The sequence below is a fragment of the Drosophila navojoa genome, chromosome 2 (genome assembly GCF_054131105.1).
Source record: "Drosophila navojoa isolate 15081-1374.11 chromosome 2, UAZ_NAV_1.0, whole genome shotgun sequence".
Classification (NCBI taxonomy): Eukaryota; Metazoa; Arthropoda; class Insecta; order Diptera; family Drosophilidae; genus Drosophila; species Drosophila navojoa.
Window position 1 is genome coordinate 11,077,305 of NC_142890.1, and position 25,421 is coordinate 11,102,725.

General features: G+C 40.8%; 3 protein-coding genes across 4 annotated transcripts in view; 1 reads left to right on the forward strand and 2 right to left on the reverse strand.

The window, feature by feature from the left end:
• LOC108659724 (uncharacterized) overlaps positions 1 to 25,421 on the forward strand; it is a 175,826-nt gene that overhangs the window by 91,265 nt on the left and 59,140 nt on the right. The gene's annotated exons all lie outside the window — the stretch shown is intronic.
• The window catches only part of 5-HT7 (5-hydroxytryptamine receptor 7), a 60,161-nt gene that overhangs the window by 12,824 nt on the left and 21,916 nt on the right, over positions 1 to 25,421 (reverse strand). The gene's annotated exons all lie outside the window — the stretch shown is intronic.
• LOC108659725 (uncharacterized) lies at positions 13,605 to 14,495 on the reverse strand. The gene has a single exon (XM_089265652.1). It carries the CDS (start codon positions 14,339 to 14,341, stop codon positions 13,847 to 13,849), a length of 495 nt encoding a protein of 164 aa, XP_089121778.1. The 5' UTR covers positions 14,342 to 14,495; the 3' UTR covers positions 13,605 to 13,846.

The window sequence follows — 25,421 nt, forward strand, 5'->3', positions numbered from 1 at the left end:
CCTTTCACTGAATATGCTCACGATAATTAGCGTTAGTGGAATCGAGATAAACGGAATATAGAGTGGATTTTGAGAAGAAAAACAGCTTTTAGCCACTTAGGAGCTTAATTCGCGTTAAGTATGAAGTATTTATGCAGCTAATTGCAAAAGAGATATCTAAAAAGATACACCGAAAGAAATGCATAAATTATAATCCTAATGGACTCTCACAGAGAGCGAGCATTAAAATGCAAAGAGCCGAAGCCGCAGCAAAGTTGATGGCGCACCCACTGAAAACGGAGTGAGATATATATATGCGGGCGTTAAATTAGAAAATGGAATAGAATGCTGAAAGGCAAACACATGCAGTCTAAGCACTGCGTTGCGTTGCGTCGCGCCCACTTCGGGCAGGATGTGTAACAGACCCAGACACGGGATAAGGATAATCAAGCTCTGTCAACAGCGCGAGTGTGTTGGGTGTGTGGTGTGAGGTGCGCGGTATGAGGTGAGAGTGGCCAACTACTCGACAGTTTTTAATTGAGTTTACGCTTCGTGTGAGGCAGCATGCAGTTGCATGCAACATGAGCGAGCGTTATGAAAGATTCGCTTATTACTCGCATAATACTTGTGCGTACTCGCACATGAGCTCAGCTGGAAGTGACTCGCTTTGCGGTTGCCACTCGACTCGTCTCAACCGCGACAACGAGCACCATTATCATTACCGTGCTGCTGCAGTTGTTGATGCTGCTGATGATTATGTTGCTTAAGAATGTGCAGCTGCATGACACAAAAACTTTAATTAACTTAATTAAGTGCATCCTGCGGTTTTTCGGTCAACTTCTTACCACTGATGACAGACGCACCCACCCACCCACTGTCAGTTCACAGCCCACCGCACACAACCCACCACAGCCTTGCGGCATTGTCGCTCTGCAACTGCAAATTGCAATGCAGAGCTAGCCCTCACCGCAGCCTGATGGATATGCCATTCAATTGAATCGCTCCAGCCGCAGCTGCCTTGCGCCACTCAATGGGACAGCTGTTGCGTCGTCATTTTTGTTTACACTTAAATGGAAAAGCAATAAGGACGACTCCCACGCACACACAGTTTATTATAATGGGCGGAGATCTGACGCTAAAGAGCAGCGCGGAGAGCAGAGTCGTTGCTGCCACAGCAATTGCCACAGCTAAAAGTCAACATTAAATATTTATGACGCTGCACAAAAAATGCAATCAAAAACGTGAGAAAAGTTTCTATTGCATAGTTATGCGCGCTCCAAACGGATACAAAGGCGGGGAATGAAAAAACTGCGACTAAAATATAACAAACAGAGTTAAATTTTCAGCGAACATAGAAATACACTAGCTATATTTATTTTAGACATTTTTGTTTTATGCTAATATTGACTCAGATATTAATAATGTAGGGAACAAATATGATGCATGCGAAAGGTGTGAACGCATATAAAGTGAATATGGGTTGAGTTAAACTGGCTTTAGTTATATTTTAGCTCAAGTTTTGTGGCTATTTTATTTATTATATATTTTTGAAGATATTTGAGAGGCCTGTTTTTTTTATTGTAATTAACATTTAATGTTGTTATCATATTTTTTTTTAGAAATTTGGATAATAGAAAATAAATTTATTAATATGAGGAAGATTTAACAATTTATGCTGAACTCAGATCAGATATTTAAGCCAAAGGCAAATGTCAGCGACAGTGATCTCTGCTGAACCCAAAGCGATCTATGGTAGACGCTTACATTTAATGTTGTTATCATATTTTTTTTTAGAAATTTGGATAATAGAAAATAAATTTATTAATATGAGGAAGATTTAACAATTTATGCTGAACTCAGATCAGATATTTAAGCCAAAGGCAAATGTCAGCGACAGTGATCTCTGCTGAACCCAAAGCGATCTATGGTAGACGCTTACTAAATCACCTAAAACAGGAGAGGAATTACTAAGAGATTCTCGAAGAACCAGGCGAATGAGCTATACGAATCTATGTCTTACATACATACATATATGAGTGATTTATGCTAAGCTGATCTTTACATCAATGAGTGACACCTTTTATTTATTTAATAGGACATTCTGCTAATTAGTTAGTCTTATAAAAAAAACATCCCTTTTCTATAAAATTCATTTAATCTTTTACCGTGATCTCCTTGACGTGTAATTGGAATGAGTGTTGATCAACGTCCGTTGTTGTTGCTCGACATATGTATATACATACTTATATTGATTTTAATGCCAATATATAATACATAACTAAATTCTAGTATAGCTAACTAACCCCTTTGCGGCACTTCATTACAGCAGTGTATTAAATAACTAGCTCACTCCACGGAATGTAATAAATTTGGAGGGAGCGTAGCCCATAACGACGAGTTAAGTTCTTTTTAAGGTGAGGCGAAAGCTGTATTGCTGTGAATAGCTGCACACCAATATGGGAGCAGAATGGTATTCAATTTAGGTAATTTATGAGCAGCCATTGTTTGGCTGCTAAGGCTCCAAAGTGGCACCGACTGCACAATGGCCATATTTATTATCGTTTTATTTGGCCAATTCAAAGCGAAGCGCTATTTATACTATGTACATTATAAAATTCAGATGTCAACAATGCGCGCGCTCTGCTGCTAAGCCAGCAAACAGCTGCGCCAGCTCCAATTGCGAAATGCAAAATGCAAAATGTGAAATGCAGTTGTGAATGCGAGAGCACAAAAGTTGGCTGCAGCAGAACGAAAATAAAAGATGGCTGACAAAAATGGCTGTCACTGCGTGAGTCTGTGTGTGAGTGTATGTGTATTTTCTCTGTCTGAGATGTGTGGAAAAGTTCACTTATGTGCAGCTTAGCTAGCGAGAGTTCCTTGGGTCTGCAGATGCGAGGCTTTGCCTGTAAAGTTATTCGCAATGGATTTGTGAGCTGCTGCTAATTAGCATAAAGTTGGCATCAGCTCAAAGCAGCCATTAAGTTGCCACACAAAAGTCGCTTTGTGCACCTGAAATGCGTCCATTCATCTGGCCACCAAAGCTTTGGCCGACTTGACAGCGTCGCTGTGCTCGCTTCTGTTCTGTTCTATTATATTCTGGTTTCATGACACTGCAATTCAGTTCTTGGTTTTATCTCACTCTCTCACTCTCTCTCTCTCTGTCTCTTGACTTGTCTTGCTTTTGGTCCCATTCGGCGTCTCATATTTCTGGCCTTCTCTTGATGCTTTCCGGCCACTTTGCTTTGGCGCCGACCCTGCCCTTCAATGCTTTTGTTCAAGCTGAAGCACGTCTCGCTCATCTCTTTGATAAATATTAGTTTAATTCTTTTTCAACTGACGGCCAGGGCTCTCAGGAGCACTCCCAAGGCCATTTGCAACCTCTGGTGCCCCGACGACTTTTGATTCGTTTGCGTTTTATATGAGACTTGTATTGCTAATTGTATACCCAGCGCGTCAATTAATCTGGGCATAAAATTAAATTTTTACTGTATGTATTTCATTTTGTTTATCTAAACAGACCACATAATTTCATACTCTGTTCTATTCTTTGCTTAACCTATGCAGAGTATATTCATTTCGATCATACCCCATGTGCCAGCAACAATGCGTTTCTCCTTGATTTATTTTGCTTTAGTTGTCTCGCTTTGGCAACGAGAGAGTTGCGTTTATATATCTTAAGAGAAAAATTTCATTTCGCCCGCATGGCTAAGTGAAAAAAATGTAAATATTAGTTTTTGATTGAAATTGGAGACATTCACTTTAGCCAAGCAAAGAGAGAGAGAGAGGGAGAGCATATAGAATGCATATCCATAGTAAATTGAATAGCAAATATTTCCATATTTCACAAGTGTTTTCGAACAACACGAAATTTAGTAATTCTCTCTGCACGAGAAATTGACCTCTGTAAGCAGTGGGGCCACACGACAATCTATCGCACTGAAAAGGTACACAATCAATGACAGGTGCCAAACGGTTGATGCAATGCGGATTCGTTCTGTGAGTATTACGTGGTGGCCTTTTCATTCATGAGATTCACATTCTCATTCACACAGCAGCTCACGTTGGCACTGCTCTGACAAGCTGTCTGACATTTGCCAGATTTCGGAAAGCTAACACACACGTTTCTTGCATCGAATGTCAGACAAGTTAACACAAACACACCCACACACGCACACACATACACGCATAAATTCGTGCTCTGGAGGTGATATTTGTGAACAAATTATGACTTTTTCATGACGCGCAAATGTGATGCTCAAATTGAATTTGGATTTTTAGCATGTTCATTTCACATTTACCGTTGTGTTCTTCCAAATTTTTATTGTTGTACCTTGTCACTAAAAAATGAATAAAAAAATCTATTCTAAATTTAGAGCAAAATAAAATGAATAAGGAAACATTTTCAAATGCAAAAGTGAAATGAGCAAAGAGAAAGAAAAAGAGATTTCAGTGGGTCTGAACACTTTGTAGAAACTAAAATATTTTTCGTTTTAGTGAATAAGTTTTTTGTTCTATTTGGAGTTTATTGTCTGAAAGTGAATCATGTTTGGAATTTTGTTACTTATTTGGAAATTTATTTTTAATATTCAATTATATATGCAGACAAGAAAACAATGTTTCCATTGCTTGAATTTCATGATTGGCCAGGCTTGAATCATAATTATTATATTATTAATATTTCTGGGAAAGCAAAATACATTTCCGAAAACCAACAAATAAACGTGAATTGTTTTCATATTTGCTCACATTTAATGGAATTGATCTACTTAGCGTGAACGGCACAGCGAAGCCAGAGAACGTTGAGCGGAAGGGAAAACAAAGCCACGACATGAAAGACAATTTTGTGTGTGTGTTTTTAGCTATTCGAGTAAACATTTGGCCTCTGGGCCAAAATGCGTGTGCCACTCATTGATGTTTGCCCGAGCGGCTGGGCAGGTGGTCGGGGTTGTCGGGCTGGTTGACGGAGAAATTGGCGACTGGTGTAAATGCCCTTTTCAGGGTCACGCCATTTGCCGGAAAAGTTTAGCAAACTGTGCTGCGTTGACGTCTTGTCCATTATTAATGCGGCCCCATTAGGGCACTTTACGTAATGCTCCCCATCCGAGGTACAAGAACTTTTCGACTAATCATGCGGTTGTTCGTGCTATAAATAAATCAGTGGACACGGATAGTGCGTCGCCTATTGGATTTATTTAGTTAGGGGGAGAGGGAGAGAGAGAGAGAGTTAATAACCACGTAATATCCAAGACTATTTAAAAATCTGAGCAGAGTTTTAAAACGAATTTTTCTACTTGGCGTTTGCCTCTTTAATTGATTTTGCCTGCCCACTTCACGCAAAAGCTCTTGGTAATATTTCATATACATATATATACTCTGTACCACAGAAATGCAAACAGCGCTGAAAGTTATGAGATGCCTGGATCGGGAGCCGCAGTGGTAGCCACAGCAACAGGAGCTTGACTGCACACAGCCGCGGGCTCTCTAGAGCAAATAGGCACCTGTTGCTGTTGCCTTTGAACTGCGCCTGGCTGCCTGTTGCACGATTGCTGCATCCGGCTGGAGGAAGGTGAGGGCAGGAAGGCGAGGAGTAAGTGCAGACCTGAGGCAAAAATTTGCATTAAAGGCAAACAGCAAATCGTCGGAGCAAGAGTTGATTTCTTGCGCAGCGTTGAAAAAATATGCAAAACAGTTTTTCCACTGAAGTACACAATTTGATTTGCGTTAGATTTTCGAAAAGGAGTGCCAGACTGTGAGACATCCTCTTAGCAGACAAGTTAAGCACAGTTCAGTTGGTGGAAGGTTCGGCAACTTGTTGCGTTGATAGGCAGCTCAACATGGATATCCATTAATATTATTAGCCGAAATAGACAAAGGTTGACAGTGTCAACTGTGAACGAACCCTTGTAGATCATGCCCTTTTCTTCACCATGCTACAGGGCATTCGAAAGTAATAAAAAATATGCAATTTAGCAGCGACTGCTAGGCAAATCAAATATAAATTAGATTGCTGCGCATGCAAAGCGAACTCTGATTAAAAAGTCAAATGAGTTGTTGAGCAAAGCTAAATGATAAAATTTAATATGTTAAGTATTAGCTCTGTGCATAAATAACGGCTTAGATTGCATTATAGTTTATATTAATATTTAATGAAAATTATTATTGGCGGAAAATGCGTCTGCTCTCCCAGGAGTTGCATATTCACTATGACACTCCCTTGAAGTTTAATTGAAAAACACAATTTTTCTTCAGAAAACTTTGCAAATTATATTTCAGGCAAGCTAAGCCTTTATGAAGGGAAAATAAAGTCAGAGGTATTTCTAGTTCTATGTAAACAAATATCTAAGCATGTGCTTTTTATCATTTATATACATTTATATTTATGTATATTTCTATATTTTATATTGAAGCTCAATGAGTTGCAGAGATGGAGTGGACTGCTCCTAACAGCATAAAAATAGTCCTTTATTATTTTATGCAAACTTGTCAGAATTTTTGCAACTGGCCTCAAGTGAGTTTATAAAGAAAAAACACAACTCAAGTGCTGCTGTAGCGGTGAGGGAATTTAATTAAAAAGTTTTGTGTGTTCCAACACTGGCAACAACTACACCGATCTATTAGAGTGCCTGTGTGTGTGTGCTGTTGGGCTTGCGTGTGTGTCTAAGTCAGCGCCTCGTCTTGGGCTGGCGAATAAAAGTTTGCTGCAGCATGAATAACTTGCGGGTAGCTCGCCTTTATTTACCCACCGTCATTTTAGGCATGTGAATTTGGCTATGCAATGCAAAGTCAGGCCCAGATCTGACGTTGCAATTTATAAAAGTTTTACGATGCGGCAGTTGCACAACGTTAGCTGAGCGGAATGCTCACGAAATGTGGAGCAGTGCGTATACGCAATGTTGGCCGAGCTGAAGAAGAAATGAAAGAAATACGACTGCCAACAGCCGCTAGTCTAGAGTCGGCAATCTATTGACAGAGACTGTAGCTACGGTGGGCACTCGAAACAACAACAGACACAGTTACAGCGGCCTGAGGCAACCGAAATTCCGATTGTTGCGTAAATAGAGGAAAGCCAAATTAAACCGTTAGCTGAACAGCATCCGGTCTCTGGGCCACAGCCGGCAACAGAAACTTCAAGGACAACTGAACGAGTCCAATTGAGTTAGTTTATTTGCATTCAAGTGCCAATTAGCTGGGGTTTCATTCGGTCCCCGGCTGAGTGGAGCCGTGTTTTGTGCTCGTTACGCCAGCATCAAGTGAGCCGCATTCCGCTCTCCACTTGGCTAACTAACCGGCACGCAGCGAACTCGTCTTAACCAGAACAATTCGAAGCGTAAATTCAGTTCGCTCCAGCACAATTGAATCGCCACTTTAGCCAGCAAAAGGGGCGTGTTCCGGCTCTTGATTTTTCCCCATTTTTTGGATCTGCTCACACGATTTCCGTTGCTCATAACGTAAACCGCAACAAGCTGCAGCTGCAAATCTATCTGTATCTGCAACTGAACACATATCTGTATCTCTATCTGATAGTTGCACGTTTGCCCGGCTAATTTGCTCGACGGAAGTGGGTGGCAAACTTCTCTAATTGAAACACCTGAGGAACACTGTGCAACACGCTAAAGGTTTTAGCTCTGACAGCCCTCATTTGTGATTCTCACATGCATCACAGTCTTTCATTGGATGCTGAAACACTTTTAGCGGGGCATAAATGATGAACGAGTGTACAAGCACTTTGCTACACGCCACTCCTGTAGTCTAGTGTACACACACACACACACTGGCATGTTTGCTGTCACTCATTTGGCATTAGCACAAATTATGTCACGTCGCAAGTTAGTTGGAAAGTTTTTCAGAGGGCTTAACTTGAAGCGCACTTTTTGTGCTTTGGTATGCATTGCCTTAGCTCTGGCTTTCTACTCCACTACATTTCAGAGCGTTCCTCCTTTCAGCATAGAGACAGGGCAGCGATATGACACTCTGAATCAAATGTTTTCGACATGCAGTGACATGCAGAAGAAAGCCATCGTTGACCTCTAGATATTCCTGAACAAGACGAAGTCCCAAACCAACTGAGCTGACATATAAAAATACATTTCATTTAAATTCTATCTACTTTAAACGATATCAAACTTTCTTGTATACCGCACTAAGCTCAAAGACGCATCAGTTTCATTTCTGACTTGGTCCGCTCGATCGTGCAAATGGCTAAAAGTTGTGACTATCAATATAGACACACTTTGCCTGCTTTTCTATACGCCCACTCCCCCCTCCGCCCATGACCACGCTGGCTGCTGTGCAAACAAAAAAGCACTCATGGCGGCTACTGAGCGATATCCATGCAAGCGCCACCAGCGAATCGCCAATCAACATCAACATCAACATCATCGTCAAACGCGATGCCAATGGCAGAGCCGACCATAACCGCAGCCATCACAAATGCCATTAGAGCAGGCTGAGAGCCGCGCCACTAGAAAAGTGTTGCTGCTCCTGCTGTAGGTCCTCTCCGTGCTGCTGCCCTCCACTCCTCCCCCGCCACGACCATGGGGCGCACGACTAACGCGTCGTAAATTGAGATTTCTATTTATTGTCAGCGACTTTGATGATGCGACGTCCATCCGCAACACTGTGCAGCACAGCTCCAGCTCGTATAACTACCAGCAGTTCCAGCTCCGAGAGAGAGAGAGACGTGACTAACTCAGCGCGGTCCGTCAATTTAACAATGTCGTTCAAGCATTTTTAATGGACTTTTAAATTTGCTTTTATTGTTATCTGTTTGCTTGCTCTCTCACATCTACACTGCTGTCTGCACACATACATATGCAAATGTTTTGCACTGAACAGTACATATGTATGTATGCACGCCTGGCTTCTGTTACTGTCCTTGTTGCCGCACTATTTTCCATTTATTCAAATGTTTACGCTATTTAGAGTAATTCACTAGCACAGGGGGTATATTAACTATATGATGGAGCTCTTAAAAACTAATGCAAGCAACAAGTGCACTATGTCTTGGAGTTTCTGTGCAATATATGTGTGATGTGGTCCGATATTTGATGGGGTAACTAAAACAAAAGCCATCGAATTGCTTGAAATATGTCTTTTATAAATTATCTACAACAAATAAATAAAGAAAAATACATACATATATTTTAGGTACTTTGGAATGCCACCACTACTATATCAGCAGAAATTAATTATTATCTACATGATGAGATGATCAGAGCAGATGTTTGTCGTCTACCAGCTAACTGAAAGTGTAATCTATACTTAAACAATAATTAAACGGAACTAAACGCATTTACAAACGCTGCCCAAAAATACCAAATACCACATGCCAAAAACCCAAACACATTTCCAGTTACATTCACTCACGGAAAATGCCCAAAACTTTCCATTCGAAGGGTAAGCACGCAGTCGGCACTGCGGCGGGCTGGATTTCGACTTTCTTTGTTTAGCATTCGGTTTGTTTTAGCAGCACTTTGGTGGCAAGTTTCGTGGGGCAAGTGCTGGACAAATAAAATTAACAATAGTTGCACTTAGCACATTCAGCTTGGATTTGATTGTGTTCGCGGTTCGTGTTGCTGAGTTTGCTCCAATGTTTTTATAATATTTGATCTAAAGCGATAAACTTTTACCCACACACACACATACACACAATCACTTCCCAGGAACTGCTATGGGTGTGTGTTTGTGTGTGTGTGCCAAATGGGTTTTGTGCTATTCTTGGGAAGTGTCAATCACAAGCCAAATCCCTGGAGAATGCGCGCTGTCACTTGGCCGATAACAATAAATTGGTTCGCCTTTTGTGCGTTCGCCTGTGCGAATGTGTGTGTCTGTGTGTGCGGCAGAGTTTAGGGCCCTATTATGGAAATTAAATTGATATTTAAGTGACATGGATAAATTTCAGGCCCCACGACAATGTTGACGGCAAATTGTTTAGCCACAAAATTTCTATTGAAAATTTTATGAGCTCAAAGGCTGTTTTATGAGGCGACGAAAAAGTTTCATCTCAGCCAGACTTGCCACGTGGCACGGCTGAAGCCTCAAGAAGTTGCATTGTTCTGACCGCTCCCAAAAGTATGCTACGAAAACCTAATGAGGTGTGTGTGGTCAGCTAATGCCTGTGGTTTAGCCCAGCCAGACCTGACTGCGTCTGGTATTTGACCTTTTGGCTTTTGGGGCTAGCCGCTTGGCTGATGCTCGCTGCTGTCCAAAAAGGGTTTTAATTAATATGTAAATGATTGTGAGCACGGCAAGGGGCGTGTGGCGTGTGTGTGCCGCGTGCGGCTAAGTTAAGTTCACACTTGTTCAATTAAGACGCTTCATTCGGTAATGAACTAACTCAACGTAACACGGCGTATGCGTGTTGCCAACAAATTAAAATGAATTCGGCTCTTTTGTGACGACTTTGCTGTAGACTAACGACCCCATCGACAGTTCAGGTTGTGCCAAAAATTTCGTGCAATTCAATTATTTATTGAATATCTAACTTTGCTCTCAGCCAAAGAGTTGGCCGCATTCTCATACAGATATGTACATATTTCATTTCTCGGCTGTTTTTCAACAAACAATAAACAGTAAACAGGCAGCAGCTGCTTAGGCACACATCTATCTATTATACATATGTGTATATGTATGCATATACCAACTGCCCACAGGCTGAGTTCCTTAATGCTAAAGGTGGTCAAGTTATGTTTTTTTGATTATGAATTTCGAATGTTCGGTGGAGGATGGCAGCTCTGTGCTCTGTGCTGGCTATGCTATTTGCAATTCGCATTGCAAGTACATTTCCGGTTTTCGGAAATGCATTTCCGTTTCCGCTGCCGGCGCCCTGACAAAGTTGTGCCGCAGCAAACTTTGCCGCACATAAATTTCCAGTTTGACTAAAATACCAAGCCGACACACATTCTCTCTCGCTCTCTCTCATTCGCTCTCTCTCTCTCTGTCTCTATCTCTGCCAGCTGCACTTAGTGGCCATTCAACCAATTTGGTTACACAATTTTGATGCAATTTATTGCATTGCACGCCTCAATTGGCTGCCCACTTGAAAATTGATTGGATTTGATTTGATTTGATTTTCATTAGCATATTCATGACTGATTGATTATAAAGTGCGCCACAGACCACAAAAAAAGACAAGAGACACAGACAAACATTCAATGAACGTCAATTTGAAAATTTCAATTTTAATTTCAACTCGGCAAAAAGCGAAAAATTGCAGCTCAAACCGAAGACAACTCAGTTACACTTGGCTTGTCCGCAGCGGCTGTTGCCTTGTTTGCCGCTGCACAGCCACGCCCTGCGCCTACTGTCATTAAGGCGAAGCAAGGCACAAGAAAATGAATGGACACACACAGCACAGCCCTTTGATTGCGGCCCGTTTGCTATATCGCATTTCACACCGCGCACAGCAAAAAGTTTCCTCTTTTATTTTCACTATATATGTATATGTATATGTATATGTGTGTGTATTTATATACACATATATTTTTTAAGGTGTTTTTTTCTCATCTTAAGTTTTTTGCTGCTGTTTGCCAGCACGTTGACAGGCAGCTGCCCGCGGTGCATTTGTTTTTATGTGCGCGTGGAAAATATTCAGCCAACGATTTACCTGACATCGATATGCTTTTGCAGCTATTAACGACGGCTCCCAGCTGAAGCTGATAGAGTTCTCACAGGGGCGTTATGGAATAAAAATTGATTTAAAGTCCTGAACGAGTTGAGAGCGTTGAGTAATGGCCTTTCGCTCAACTTTCATGGACAATAGCAATTACTTAAATAATTTAAGGCTAAAGTCGTTCACTAAGACTATTTAGCTGGTGCTTAACCGTGACTTGTTTATCCATAAATTTGTAATTTTATTATTGTTATTTATTATTTTAATTTATTTATTTAAAGTGCAGTATATAATAAATAAAGTGAATTATCATTTGTATACTATATTGATCATTTTAAAATTTATTTCTTTAAAGTATAATAAAGTACAGAAATACATATATACTCTATTTTTTTTCGAGCTGTCAATTAAAGTCAATTAAATTTTTTTATTTTAATTTTGAATTAACATTCATTGCATTTAATATTTCAAATATTTATATATTCGTGCTTATCATTTTAGCATATTGACTTAAATTTAACAACAAAAAGTTCTTTAAAATATAATAAATTACAGAAATAATGCATATGTATATACTCTATATTTTTTTGGAGCTGTTAAAGTAAGTCCATCACATTTTTTATTTAAGTTTTGCATTTACATTTATTGCATTTATTATTTAAATATTTATATATGCGTGCTTATCATTTTTGTATACTAATTTACATTTGACCATAACATAAAATATATATTGTAGTAGATAAGCTGTAATATATTTTACAAAAACAAAATTTATATTCACATGTGTAAAAAACACATGAAATATTTCCACGATATTTCGCTTATTATGTTCAGGCCATGTCAACTGCCTGACTGGTTAATCCACACACACACACACACACACACATACTCCACTCTTGGGCGGCCACAATGTGGCTGCTGCCAGTGGCAGGTGCATTGGCTTGTTTGCGACTCATCTAAATCAGGCAAAAGCAGCAGCAGCAGCAGCAACAGCAACAGGAGAGGCATCAACAGGCTGGGGATTTGCCGAGAACATAATAAATATTTATTAGGTGCGCGTTGTCGCTGCTGTTGCCAAAAATTAAATTTGTTTTCATTAGGGCAGACAAAATGTTTAGGGCGAACCGGCGAACCGGCGAACCGGCGAATGCATGCTCAAGCAATTCCGCCCACACTGCCCGCTATTGTTGGCTGCTTAAGCATACGCGAAAATGTGCTCCAAATTAAAAAGGGTATACGTCGTCTCGTCGTCTCGTGGGAGAAGGAAGCAGCTGAGAAAAGAGCCAGAACGCTTGACGTTGCTGCCAAAACATTTCACGGGCTTAATTGTGCGCAAGCCAAGCAGATAACAAAAAGAAAAAAAGGAAAGACGAACCAAAAAAAAATAAATAAAGGGGGGCTAAATAAAAGGAAAATCTAATGAAAAAGTTTTGCCTCGCTGAAGAACGAAACGAAAAATGAGAAAAACTGGCTATGAAAAGCGCGTCGAACGCGAAAATCGTTAGAAAAGCAAAACAATAATAACAAAAAACAACAATTTAAGTAAATATGCGCCAAAGCGCAGGCAAAGTAACAACACAAACAAAAGCCCCAGCAGCGATGGGGCCACAGAGGAGCACGGGCACGGGCAGCAAACAAAATCACAATTAACTGAAAATGACAGAAAAAACGAGTGTAATTCAGTTTTGGACAAACGAAGTTGAAATACACTTTCTAAACTGTATAAGAAATGAATCAACTGTATCATGTGGCTGTTCTCTCCGCTCTCTTTCTCTCTTTGTGAACTTCAACTCTCCTTAACAGCTCCAATTAAATTGAATAAAATATCTAACTAGATCAACATTTGATACTCTTGGAGCATGTCAAGCATAGGGTATAGGGCCTAGCCGCATATGACAGCGAACAAAAGGGAAGCAAGGATATGCAGTCAGTCACTTAACTCGATGTTAAAGAGTGTTGGCGTTTGGTGGGGCCTCATGACTGATAAGGGCGTGACAGTGAAGAGGGCAATGCGTGTGCGACACATAAAATATTTTAATTGCGAACCGTTGGCTGCCGGGGCAGACAATTTGGATAATGCTTGCAGCTATAATTAAAGCATCAACTTGCAACAAATTTCCAATATAATTGATGTCAATTCAAATTTCAAGTTCGATGGGAAATCGAAAGATGGTAGCGGTTGTTGATGGAATTTCTGCTTTAGCTCATTTCTCTCTCTCGCTCTCTCTCTCTCTCTATGGGTTCTTGAGACTGGGCTTAGGTATTGTAGCGCTGTCGGCATCGCTTCATGGCCTCGTTGAAGTCGTGGCACACGTTGAGATCAGTGTTCTCCTCGCTGCACTTCAGGAACTGGCGTATCTCGAAGGCGCAGGGACCCTCCTCGACCAGTTCGCTCGGGCGCTTCTGCTCGGCTGCCGGCTGCTCTGCCGCTGCCGCCGCCTTGCCGCCGCCACTGAATGCACCCGTGATGCCAGCGCCTACGGCATGGCCCACGGCAGAGCCAACAGCGACACCGGCTGCCGTGGCTGCCATGTCCTTCATCACGTCGCCAGTGGAGCGCCCAGAGCTGGGCGCTGCAGCTGGAGCCGGCGCCGGTTTTGTCTCTGCCTTCTTGGGCTGCACTGCTGGAAGATTTTTGTTTCTGGAACCGCTGGTGAACGGAGTAAAACCACTGCGACTGCTGCTGGCGCTGCTGCTGCGGTTTCTGGCATATCCGCTGTTCGGCGGTGCATTGGAGCGCTGACGCGGCATCTCGAGATATGTGAACAAATCTGTGCAGGCGGCCAAAAATGTAAGCAATTTATATTTTGTGCCGATATTGAAGGGAATTTTGAATAAGTATATATATATATTTTTTTGGGTTCGACCAAGTTTTGAACGTTTTACAAACTGAATTTAAAGCCAACTAAGCCAATTTAAAAATCACATACACATGAGTGTGTGTGTGTGCGCCTCCCCAAGGACTTGGCATTTGGCCTTTGTCAGCTTTTTAGCCAGCCAACTAATTTATATGGCTTTGGCAGGGTACCAGCTGGGGCCAAGGGCTCAAAGCGGTTAATTGCCAATGTGCACGACCCCCAGGCGCCACCTGGCGGTCGCTAGCAGCACCAGCTGCTCACACACACTTTCATAGTTTCTCTTTATTTAATGTTTTTAATTAGTTTTCATTTCGCTCGCGCTAATTATGGCCACACATCGAGGCAATAATGAAATTGTCGGCATTGAGTCATGTGAAATTCAGTTAAAACTAAGCTAACTGCGCTGCGCAATTTCCCACTTGTCCCGTGCCAAATTGTATTAGATTACACAAACTATTTGTTAGCAATTCCTGCGAGTCCTCGCGCTGGCAAACACAAATGAGCTTAGCTAGGAATGTATTGGACTTCCTTTCAGCTCGCCTGACTCTCTCTCGTGTTCGACATTCGCCCAAGTCAAGTATACCCGCTCAGAGGCGCCTTCAAATTCATTCTTGGAAAATTTAGCCGCATGTTGAATTGCAGCGGAAACGCTTTAATTACCACAGCACATGCAAAAGTGCTTTGGGTCGAAGCTTCGAATTTCGTTTGTGTCGTGTGCTTGACTTCGCGAGAAATGAAAATACATGAGCGAAATTAGCCAAGCTGTTAGCCAAAAATGTAAAGCATAACTAAAATAGAAGCGCTGCTGATGTGACAGCTACACGCAGTCAGTGTGACACACGAGCCGGGGCAGCAAACGGAATATTTCATCAACTTGCCGAGCGGGGACAGGCGGCTGCAAATGCCGCTTGATTGATGCAGGGAGATGCCAACAGCGGGCCAACAGAAACTGACGCACACAGTAGATCATAGCCAGAGACAGAGCCCAGAGCCCCAGTCGCTCACACACGATATGGCCTACTTAATCAGCGGGTGGGCGATCACAATTTACACTCCCCGTGTTATGAATATTTCAGCAAATTATAAAGTGCTTTGGGTGCTCTGCTCTGCCGAATTGCTATGACAGCGACAACAACAACAACAACAGCAGCAGCAACAACAACAACAGCAGCAGCAGCAGCAGTTGAGCAGCGCCAAAATACCAAACTGGGTCTCAAATGCTAATTTCATTTTGTTTATTGTTTTGGCTACAACTTAATTTGCCCGTCTCTGGCGCTGAAATGTTTATAAATCAATCAACATCAATAACCGCAGCGAAACACTTTTCAGCCCCAAGATGGATAGACTTCAGCTAGATTCGATTCGATGCCTTAAGTGCTCGAATGGACGCAATATGCTAAATAGAGCTCGCATAGAACGGTTGCTTATAGTCTACGTTTCTTTTCTCCTTCTGTTCTCTTTTTTTGCTTTCGGGCCCACGCTGCGTATGATGAACACTTGGACTTTACTTTGCTGTTTTGCATAGACAATTGATGTGATAAAATATTGCAAAATACAAGCGGCTATAAACATGCGCCTGATTCGAAAGTGTATAATAAATAAGCGCATTAGCTATGGATATTGTTCTGTTTATTGCCCACAGCCCAGATATAGTCTTGATATATCATTTAATGGGCTCATTGCTATCGTTTCTTTAGCAGAGTATTATCTTTCAGTTTAAGTTTGATTTTACAGTTAAAGGTTTATATGTTAGTAAGTCCTTGGTAGTTATTTCCCATTCATAGTTTAAGCTTTAGCAGGATATAACCATTAAATTCAATATGATTATCTATCTCACAGTCCATATAATACCAAGTCTTTAATGGCCATTGTACCGTTTAGTAAGTCTTAGCCCTCACGTATTCAAAGAGCTTTTCGCATGTCGCATTGGCTTTAATTCGCTTTTAGTTTTTTTCATCATTTACTGAGTTTTTGCATGCGCATTAACATAACTTTTGACAGCCACTTGAACAGTTTGGAAATTTCAACAAGCTGTTGCTATGCACATGTGTATGTGTGAGTGTGTGTGCATGTGCTTAAAAGTGGCAAAATTTCAATTAAAAATTTGCACTTTTGCACTTAGCCAGGTAAAGTGCGCACTTTAGATGCATATCAGTTGGGCTAAACGAGTGCAGAGACTTTCGTTGGAAATGCAGCCGCGGGCTGAACGACAGGGCGTATGATTAATGTTAGCTGGTAAGCAGCGAAACAACAGCAACAATAACAAGGTCAAGCAAATGGTGTGTGTCCATATACTTATTTGCTTCGGCACAAAGAGGTCAGCGTGTGGCTCATACAATTGTTGCATGCTTGTAATGTGGCTGGCGCATCAAAGCTGGGCCAATTGGCCAATCTCTCGGCACATCCGTGGCGCAACATAATGCATAATTCAATTCCTCAATTATTTTATATGCGCAATTTGTGCCAAGTTTGCGGTGGCCGCAAATGTAAATATGCTCAAAGCAAAGAGAAAGAAGGAGTGAAAGAGTGTGGGAGAGAGAGGGAGGGAGGGAGGGAGAATGAGAAACACAATTAAATTTACATTGCGGCCAGAATGTAGCCGACTGCATTTATAACCGTTTGCTGGCAAAGCTATGGCCGAGAAGAAGAAGAATGGGCCGCGTTCGAAATGCGGTAAATTACAGTTAACGATTTTGTAGCACTGCAATTTGCCGTTATCTTTAGATTTCTATCTATGGCTTTTGTAAATGCGGCATCGGCGTTAGCGTCGGTTTGTTTTGCATGCCACTCCGGCACCTACGTGCAACGTGCCGTGCCACCTGCCACTCCCCTCTCGCCTCTTGCCGCACACGGGCCAAAGCGAACGCTGGTCATTGGCCAAAGCCAACGCCATTGTGGTCAGTTGCAGGGCTTCAATTGTGTGTGATTGTGTATGTATGTGTGCGCGCGACTGTGTGTGTGTGGGTGTGTGTTGTGCTGCCCCATAAAGGTGTTGAAATAACTGCTGCACAATACCTTCTTTATGGATTCACCAACGGGTATTTGTGTCCTGTGATGTAATGTGTAACGCATGATGGAAGGGGAATACTGGAGTGATAGATCCTATGGATTGTATAGGCGTCTATGTATACTACGTGATGGTAGACTCTGCTGCATGATAGAAGCCATTGCTGGCTTATAACACAAGATCTAAGATCCAAGCCAACTCCAGAGCAAACGCAGGATGGAAACCTGCCTCGTTTATAATGATGACATGATTATATAATATACATGATGAATATATGAGAATTCTGTACCATCAAATAAAAGATAAAACACATGACTTAAGATGTCTATATCATAAAATCAAAGATATAATAGATTCATCTTCTATAAGATGAAAAAAGAAGAATTTTTGTAGATACTTTAGGCATGAAGAAAATACGTGAGCTGATATTGTATTAACTATTCTAATAGAAGCAGCTTTGGCAATAGTACAAAGTATTTACTAAAATGATATAACAGAATTTGAATATAAACTAGAAATCATAATTTAAATTTCCCCTAATAACTCTTCATTCATCTCATATTCACGCCGAGTGATGTCAATTTGGAATACATTAAGTCAACTTTGGCTTGTTGCTCCTTAATTACAAGTGCTGCTAATGCAACTTAATCTGTCGATAAGAAGCTGTAAGCGTATAATGTATTCGTTCTGTCGGCCATTCAGCCAGCGGCTGCCGTTGCCCTGTGCTTCAATTGTTATGGCCTTTTATGGCGATTGTGTTGTGGGCGCAATGCAAATTGGCGGCACATAATTATGTCGCTGGCACGAGTACAACACAAGAATAATAGAATAGAAAACGAGTGGGATTACGATAACATGGGAGTAGCCTGGGAGTGTGGCTGGCAAACTTTTTGCCTTTGCCGACTGGAATTTGATTTGCTTTGACCAGAACTTTGTCCTGTCGAGCTCTGCTGTGGCATGTCGTTCTGTCCCTGGGCTCCCTGGGTGCTGTCTAAAAAACTTTTACCTGTCTAATTAGCAAACTGACGCTCGAGCAAGTAATTTTCATCGAGAGAGCCAACACACTTTATCATGTCCATAAAAAAGAATTGGAAAAACTTTTAATTTGCTAACGCCATGACAGCCCTGATGCACTGCAATAAAATAGAGAGACCCAACGACAAGCCCCAAATGGTACTTTAATGAAATGCATTTCAAATCCCAACAACTTTTTTGTCAATTAAAATATAGTTTTTGTAATATGAGTAAAGTGGTGCAAAAAGAATATATGACAGATTTAATTATTAATAATTTATTTAAAGAGTATGAACAATTCATAAGTTAAACCGCAAACTGCAATTCCCATAAAATCGAATAAATATATTATGGGACTTGTGCAGTTCAGTTTTTCACTGATTTCAAACAGATTTTTTTCCGTGTCAAGTGAAAATGTGGGAAATTCCTCCATGGGGACAGGTGGTGATTTCATTTGCCAAGCTGCGCTTTCAGCGAGTGACAGGTGAAACTTCCTTGGCGCAGTTAATGCAATACTCCACCGCCAGCAGCTGCCTTGACTAATGATCGCGTGCCAATGCAATGGCTAAATGCCATTTGGTATGCCATTCGCCGCTCGAGTTTGCTGAAGCGGCAAAGTAACTGTCACCGAGCCGTGCGGCAAACAAATGAAATTCGGTGGGCGGAGCGGGCGGGCCATAAAAAATGGCCGCGGCCTAAGTGAGTTGGCCAGCGTCAGAGCTTCAGGCCGAGTCATTTTTTAAGCTTAAGGCTGGCCATTAGAGCAGCATCTTAATTATATTTACATTTTTTGCATATATTGTGCGCCTTTGACTACTTCTGCTGCTGCTGCTGCTGCTGCTGTAAGCTGCAAATTAATGACTGCATTTTCAAGTGAGGCGCCAACAGGATGAATGCAGGCAGTCGGCCAGCCAAGCAGCCAAGTCAAGCAGGCCGCTTTGTTCACTTTCTCATTCTGTGCAAACTTTGTAATGTGCAGATTAAAATTTTTGCGCAGAGTTAGCTATTTTGCTGCTGTTTCTGTTTCAGTTTCAGTTTCTGTTTCCTTCTACAGTTTGCACTCTCGCCTGCGCGCCCCGTTTATGTTCCGCTGCTTTATAAAGTGTGCGTAAAAGTTTTGTGGCGTCGGTTTTGGAGCAAGTTTCGAATGGAAATAAATCATGCACACTCTTGAGTTGCCTATGTTGGAGCTGAATGGCATGCTCAATGGACCCGAGTGAAGCAGCGCCCAAGTCTCCCGCTGAACCGGTGCAAATTTATGGCTCACCTCTATAAATCCAGGCTACCTGACACTTGAGCGTAAATTAGCGCCACTTTGCAGCTCTGAGCCCTGGCATTTTATCTATTATTTTATTATATTTTGATATATGGGACGTGCGTGATGCAACAGTTTGCAAGCCACTGGCGTGTTTATTCAATTAATTTACATGCATATAATCAATGCCGTTCGCCCTAAGCCCTTAACCTATCAATTATCTGCTGCACTTGCCCTGCTGCCAGCCAATTACTAAATAGTTACATAAATATTAACATTCCGTTTAATCAGGCGCCAACGCTTGAGGCCAAATGCCGAACAGAATTTATTTTGCGACACCTAATTAAATGAACAAATTCCGTGTTAAATATTCTTTTTCAAATCTAGTGCACATAATTGTAATTTAATTACATGCTATGTGGTTTTCACTTGCCTAGTAAACAGCAAAACTAGCGTACATATACGTGAGCCACAGGACGTATACGTGATGTGCAAACAAAGTGAAAAAATACATGTTTTGAGAGGCATGTGTGTGTATATAAAAAAAAAAAATTATATGTTATAGTAAATAATTTATATATACATATACATATATATAAAAATATAGATACAATATAAAATAATACTAAATGGCTAAAAAGAAACAACATAAGAAGCTCAACTCATAAGAAAATATGATAAGAATTCTTTAACAATAAAACAATATAATATAATATAATATATATTATAATATAATAATAAAATATATTATTAATTTATTCCACAATATGACTTATCTGCTGATCTCTGTCCTACCCTGCGTATACTTGATGTACTGTAATAATATTGTCACTCATTTCAGATGCCTATCAACAAACAAACGTAAGTCAATATTTGTTATTGAATATTACCATTGATCGCCATCTATCATATTCTGCAAGCTAAACGACATTTAACCTTCAGTAAGCAAATGGCGATACTTGGGCCTGGAGGAACCTGACCTTCACATCAGGACACATGTCACAAAGGTTTGTCTGCTTGAAATCGGTTCACATTAAATCAAACATATATATGTATGTATATATGTATATATATCACGAAACCTTTAACTAATTGCCACCTTTTGCCAGGCACCCAGTGGCATGCCCATCATAACAGAACTGACATATAAATAATGCGTGTCGAGGCTTGCAATTATTTGTTGTCTCTCTGTATGAGTGTGTGTGTGTGTGTTTGTCTCTGTGTGTGTGTTCAGGTCTCACTACCTGCAAAATCAATTTAAGTTATTGTATTTAGTCTTCTGCAACGCTCAAGGCAAAGCGCAAAGTAAAATAAATATTTTAAAGCTAAACACACACACACACTCTCGCGCGCGCACACACACACACACACCAGCCAGCTGTGAGGCTGTGTAGGCGCAGCATTCACGCAGTTTTGTCGATGATTGATATGCCATCGTTGGCTGTGTGCGGAACAGGGCCTGCTGACGTTGTCAAACTTTGGCCATGCATGCACACACACACACACGCGGCCCCCACTCGTTTTACATACACACACACACACATAGGCAAACACAAACGTCGAGTGTCAAAGTTTTTTTTGCGCCCGCTTAGCGCATTTGATGAATTGTTAAAAGAAAATCGCGCGTATGTGTAAACATTTTGGTCTATCACACACACACACACACAATGACAGCTGCTGCTGATGACGCCTGCCGCCGCCGGTTAGGCAAACAGGTACGGCAAACAGCATCAGCTGTGAAATGAAGCCAACGAAGCGAAAATTCTCTTGTTAACGGGAATTACAATCCATTTAATGTTTTGATATTTTAAGCGTTTACGATAAGAACTCATCTCACATTTATGTCAAGCGCTGAATAATGTCGTTTCACTCTTTAATAAAAAAAACGAAGGTGTCTCTCGCAAAAGATTCAATTAGATGCGACTGCCAGGGCTATATTATGTTATGACTGTTATAAACTGGCATGGCCCAAACACAACAATAGCGCTAAGCTAACCCTCGTCTAAGTTAGTGTATGTTGGGTTAGTATGTGGGGCCAACTAGAGCCTTATGCTGCCAGCATTTTTGTAAGCTCTTCACTTTTAATCTGTCTTCTGCCAACTGATGAGGGGATAGCCACACACACACACACAGAGAGAGAAAGGGAGGCAGAGACACGCACACACTTTTATACACGCACACATATGGCTGCTGTCAGACTGTTAGGCCGGCTCCTGGCTCCCGCCTAATCCCAGCTATGGAAGCCACATTTCGAACGTGCCACACACAGAGTCACACACACACACGCACGCACGCACAATCACAAACACAGATACTCAGTTAAGTATATGCTTACTGGCTGCCACACCCACCAACACACACACATGCACACTCGTCACATCAAATCATCAATCACATGCTTTGGTGATTCATTGATAAGCTTTCTTCTCTCATACCCGCTGTCTTGCTCCTGTGCATGTGTGTGTGTGTGTGTGGGCGTGGCAATCATGTTAATAAAGCCGACCATTAGCCAGCACCTCGACGTGCTCAGTGCTCAGCACTCGGCACGGCTTTAAGACAGCTGCCATTTAGGCAAATTTTTAAATTAAAATAAAGCAAAAATATAAGAAGAAAATTAAAGTAAATTTATTTTACGCTAAGTAAATACTCTGGACTATACAGCATTTTGTTTATTTACAAATTTTTCAAAATCAATTTAAGCATTTTTTATGCTTTGTTGTTCGGGTCTGTTCGTTTCTTTCTTTCTTTCGCGTTATTTTTGATGTGGTTATCCGGGCGGCAGGCAGCGAGGCCCGTGTAAACAAATGAAAGTTTCTGCGGCTGCCAACAACAGATGCGATTATTTAGCTCCCTCTCTCTCTCTCTCTGCGGGTGAGTGAGCGAGTGCGCGAAAAATGTGCGAAAAGGTTTACATGAAAACTTTGCTAAGGAGTTTCATAGAGAAATACCCTGTAAACTAAGCTCGTAATATAAAGTAACTGAAATAACTGGCAAAGGCTTAGAGAAAGTCCTGATCAGTGCATATAAATAAAATTCTAGCTGCCTCAATCATCCATCCACAGGGTATTTTTCCATAGATCACTTGTAGTGAAACTGACTTGATTTTGCTCTTGTTATTGCCGTCGGCATCAAAAGCATGCGCCATTAATGTCAGAAGTGTAATTGTTTTTAAATCGCTTTGATTACGCCTAAAAAGTGTCGCACACAGGCAAAAATTGCACAAATTTATTTCGAGTGCGTATGAAAATCAATCGAATACGTCGAGTGCTTTATTGAAATTGACCCAAAAAAACAAGTGTGGTTAGTCGATTGTATATAGGTATGTGTGTGTGTGTGTGTCTTGCAAATGTGCAAAAGGCATTAGATGTAAGCCATCTACTTGTTAACGTAATGCCACAAAGGCATCAAAATGTGCGCAAATATACTTATTTAATGGCCAAAAGACACTTGGCCACGCGCTCTTGGCAGACGTTTGAGAGAGAGAGAGAGCAATGGAATGCCGCTGGCAAATACTTTAAGGCAGCGCATAAATGTTTATGCGTTTGTTTTGACTTTGTTTTCAGCTCAACTAAAATGAGCTCATCGAAAATCAAAACAAACATCCATTGAGAAATCAAAGAATTTGATAATATTTTGTTACCTAGCCGGTTCAATGTGCACTCTGAGCTGATAACAATTTTTATAATGATAATTTCAATGCTTAAGATTATGAAACTGATGTCATGATTCATAATCCATAATGCATATAAATTCGTTGAGTCAGTGAGCTATAATAGAACTAAGCTAGTAGAGCAATAAACAACTAACAAATAATAATAATATTGATAATAATATGAACTGAAATGCATCGATGAAATATGATATTTTATATAATAATTAATATATTATTTTATATGTTTATTTATGTGATTTTTTTTTATATTTAAATTGTTAGGCTAAAAATGTTTTTTTTTTTTTTTTTTTTTTTAGGTTGGTTAAAATGTTATTAATGGGATTTAAATAAGTTAAAATGAACTCAATAATAACATATTAGTTTTGCAGTTTAATCAGCTGTAAGGAGCGCTGGCTATAAAACTTTTAAGAGCTTGCTATTAACTAGATATGTAATCTGAATAGAAATTTGATTTTTTTTCGGCTCGTTCAGCTTTTTATCATAGTTAAGCTGCAGTTGAAACAATTTGCATATCGGAAAAGTTATCTATAGAGGTCCACATTTTGCATTCGGGCAGCACATATAGATATTTAAACTGCCTTGAGCTGTATTTTAATAAGCAGTCAGTCACAGGACATACACTCTGTGAGGACAGCGCTGCGGAACGTGCCACAAGCACAATAATGTAAGATTTCATAAAAAACACACTAAAAAGAAAGAGAAAGCAAACAAAGGGCAATGGCGAATCGTCTCTCTCTCTCTCTCTCACTCTTATTTCTCCTGCTTCTGCCTACCTTTGTTGTGAAAGTTATTTTGTTATTGCTATAAGGGTTTGTTCTTATTGTTGTTATTGTGGTTGTCGCTGTTGTGCGCCGTAAAGGGCAGCAGCTAAAGAGCCAGAAGAAGAAGAACAACAACAGCAAGAACAACAGACAACATAAACAAAAGCCGCGCGTCACGTCACATCATTTCCTGCAGCCATTTTATGTCTTGCTTTTGATTTTCCCTGTTTTTGTTCAGCGACTGGTTCTTGGTTCTCTGGTTCAGGTGCTCGATCTGGTTCAAATGATTGTTGTCTTTTACATATTTTAATGGCAATTAGACGTTGATTTTTAATGCTATTGTTGCTTTTTTTATCCTCTCTGTTGTACCGCAATAATGCACACATCAACAACAGCAACAACAATAATAATGATAATGAGAATGATAATAATAATAAGCATTCGCCCTGTGGTACTTTCATTTAACGACTCAGGTGCGCAGCCATATGTAAACATTGCTAGTGCCATTTGTACCAAAGGTAACAATTAACAAATGCTGAGAGCCATGTGGCATGGACTTTATATGCATATTAATTAAAATGAATATTTATTTGTTGTGCTATGAAATACCTTTAATTCGCCTAATTTAATTTCGTAAACAGAGTTCTTTTAATCTCCATTTGTTAGTATTTAGATAGAGCAAAGTTTACCATCTGGCGCCCCTTATTTAACGAACTTTTCCTCTGTCTAACCCTTTGCTGGCATCTCAGCAGTGCCATTCAAAAATCAATTAGAAACGGAAAATCTCTTTAATTCGACCCTCGACTGGCTTTGTGCGCGCTAATAAAGAGTCGAAAAGCGCTTGAGGCCGAATAGCCGGGCGCTAATTGGACATCGAGTGGATTACTTGGCGTAGCTCATTTACCCATGCTGAAGCACCCAATTGGCAAGTCTCGACCTCGGCTGAGTAGTTGTCGACCAGCAAGCAGTGCACGCGCATCCATTATCATCTGCTTCAGTTTCCTCCAAGCACAACAACAATGCATTCAAGAGCCTTGGCATGCGAATGAGAACATAAACATGAACTTGTGCCAGCTTTGCAATTTTGCTGAATAAGTGCGACTGGGACTGCTTGGGCTGCTTGGGCTGCTCGGGCTGCTTGTGGGCTTCATTACGCTTGATTTCTTTTGAACTTGCACACAGACATAGGACACAGGACACAGCACACTTGCAGTAACATTAAAAGAGCGCTTAGTTTATGCTTCGTTAGCCAGCTTGGATGGC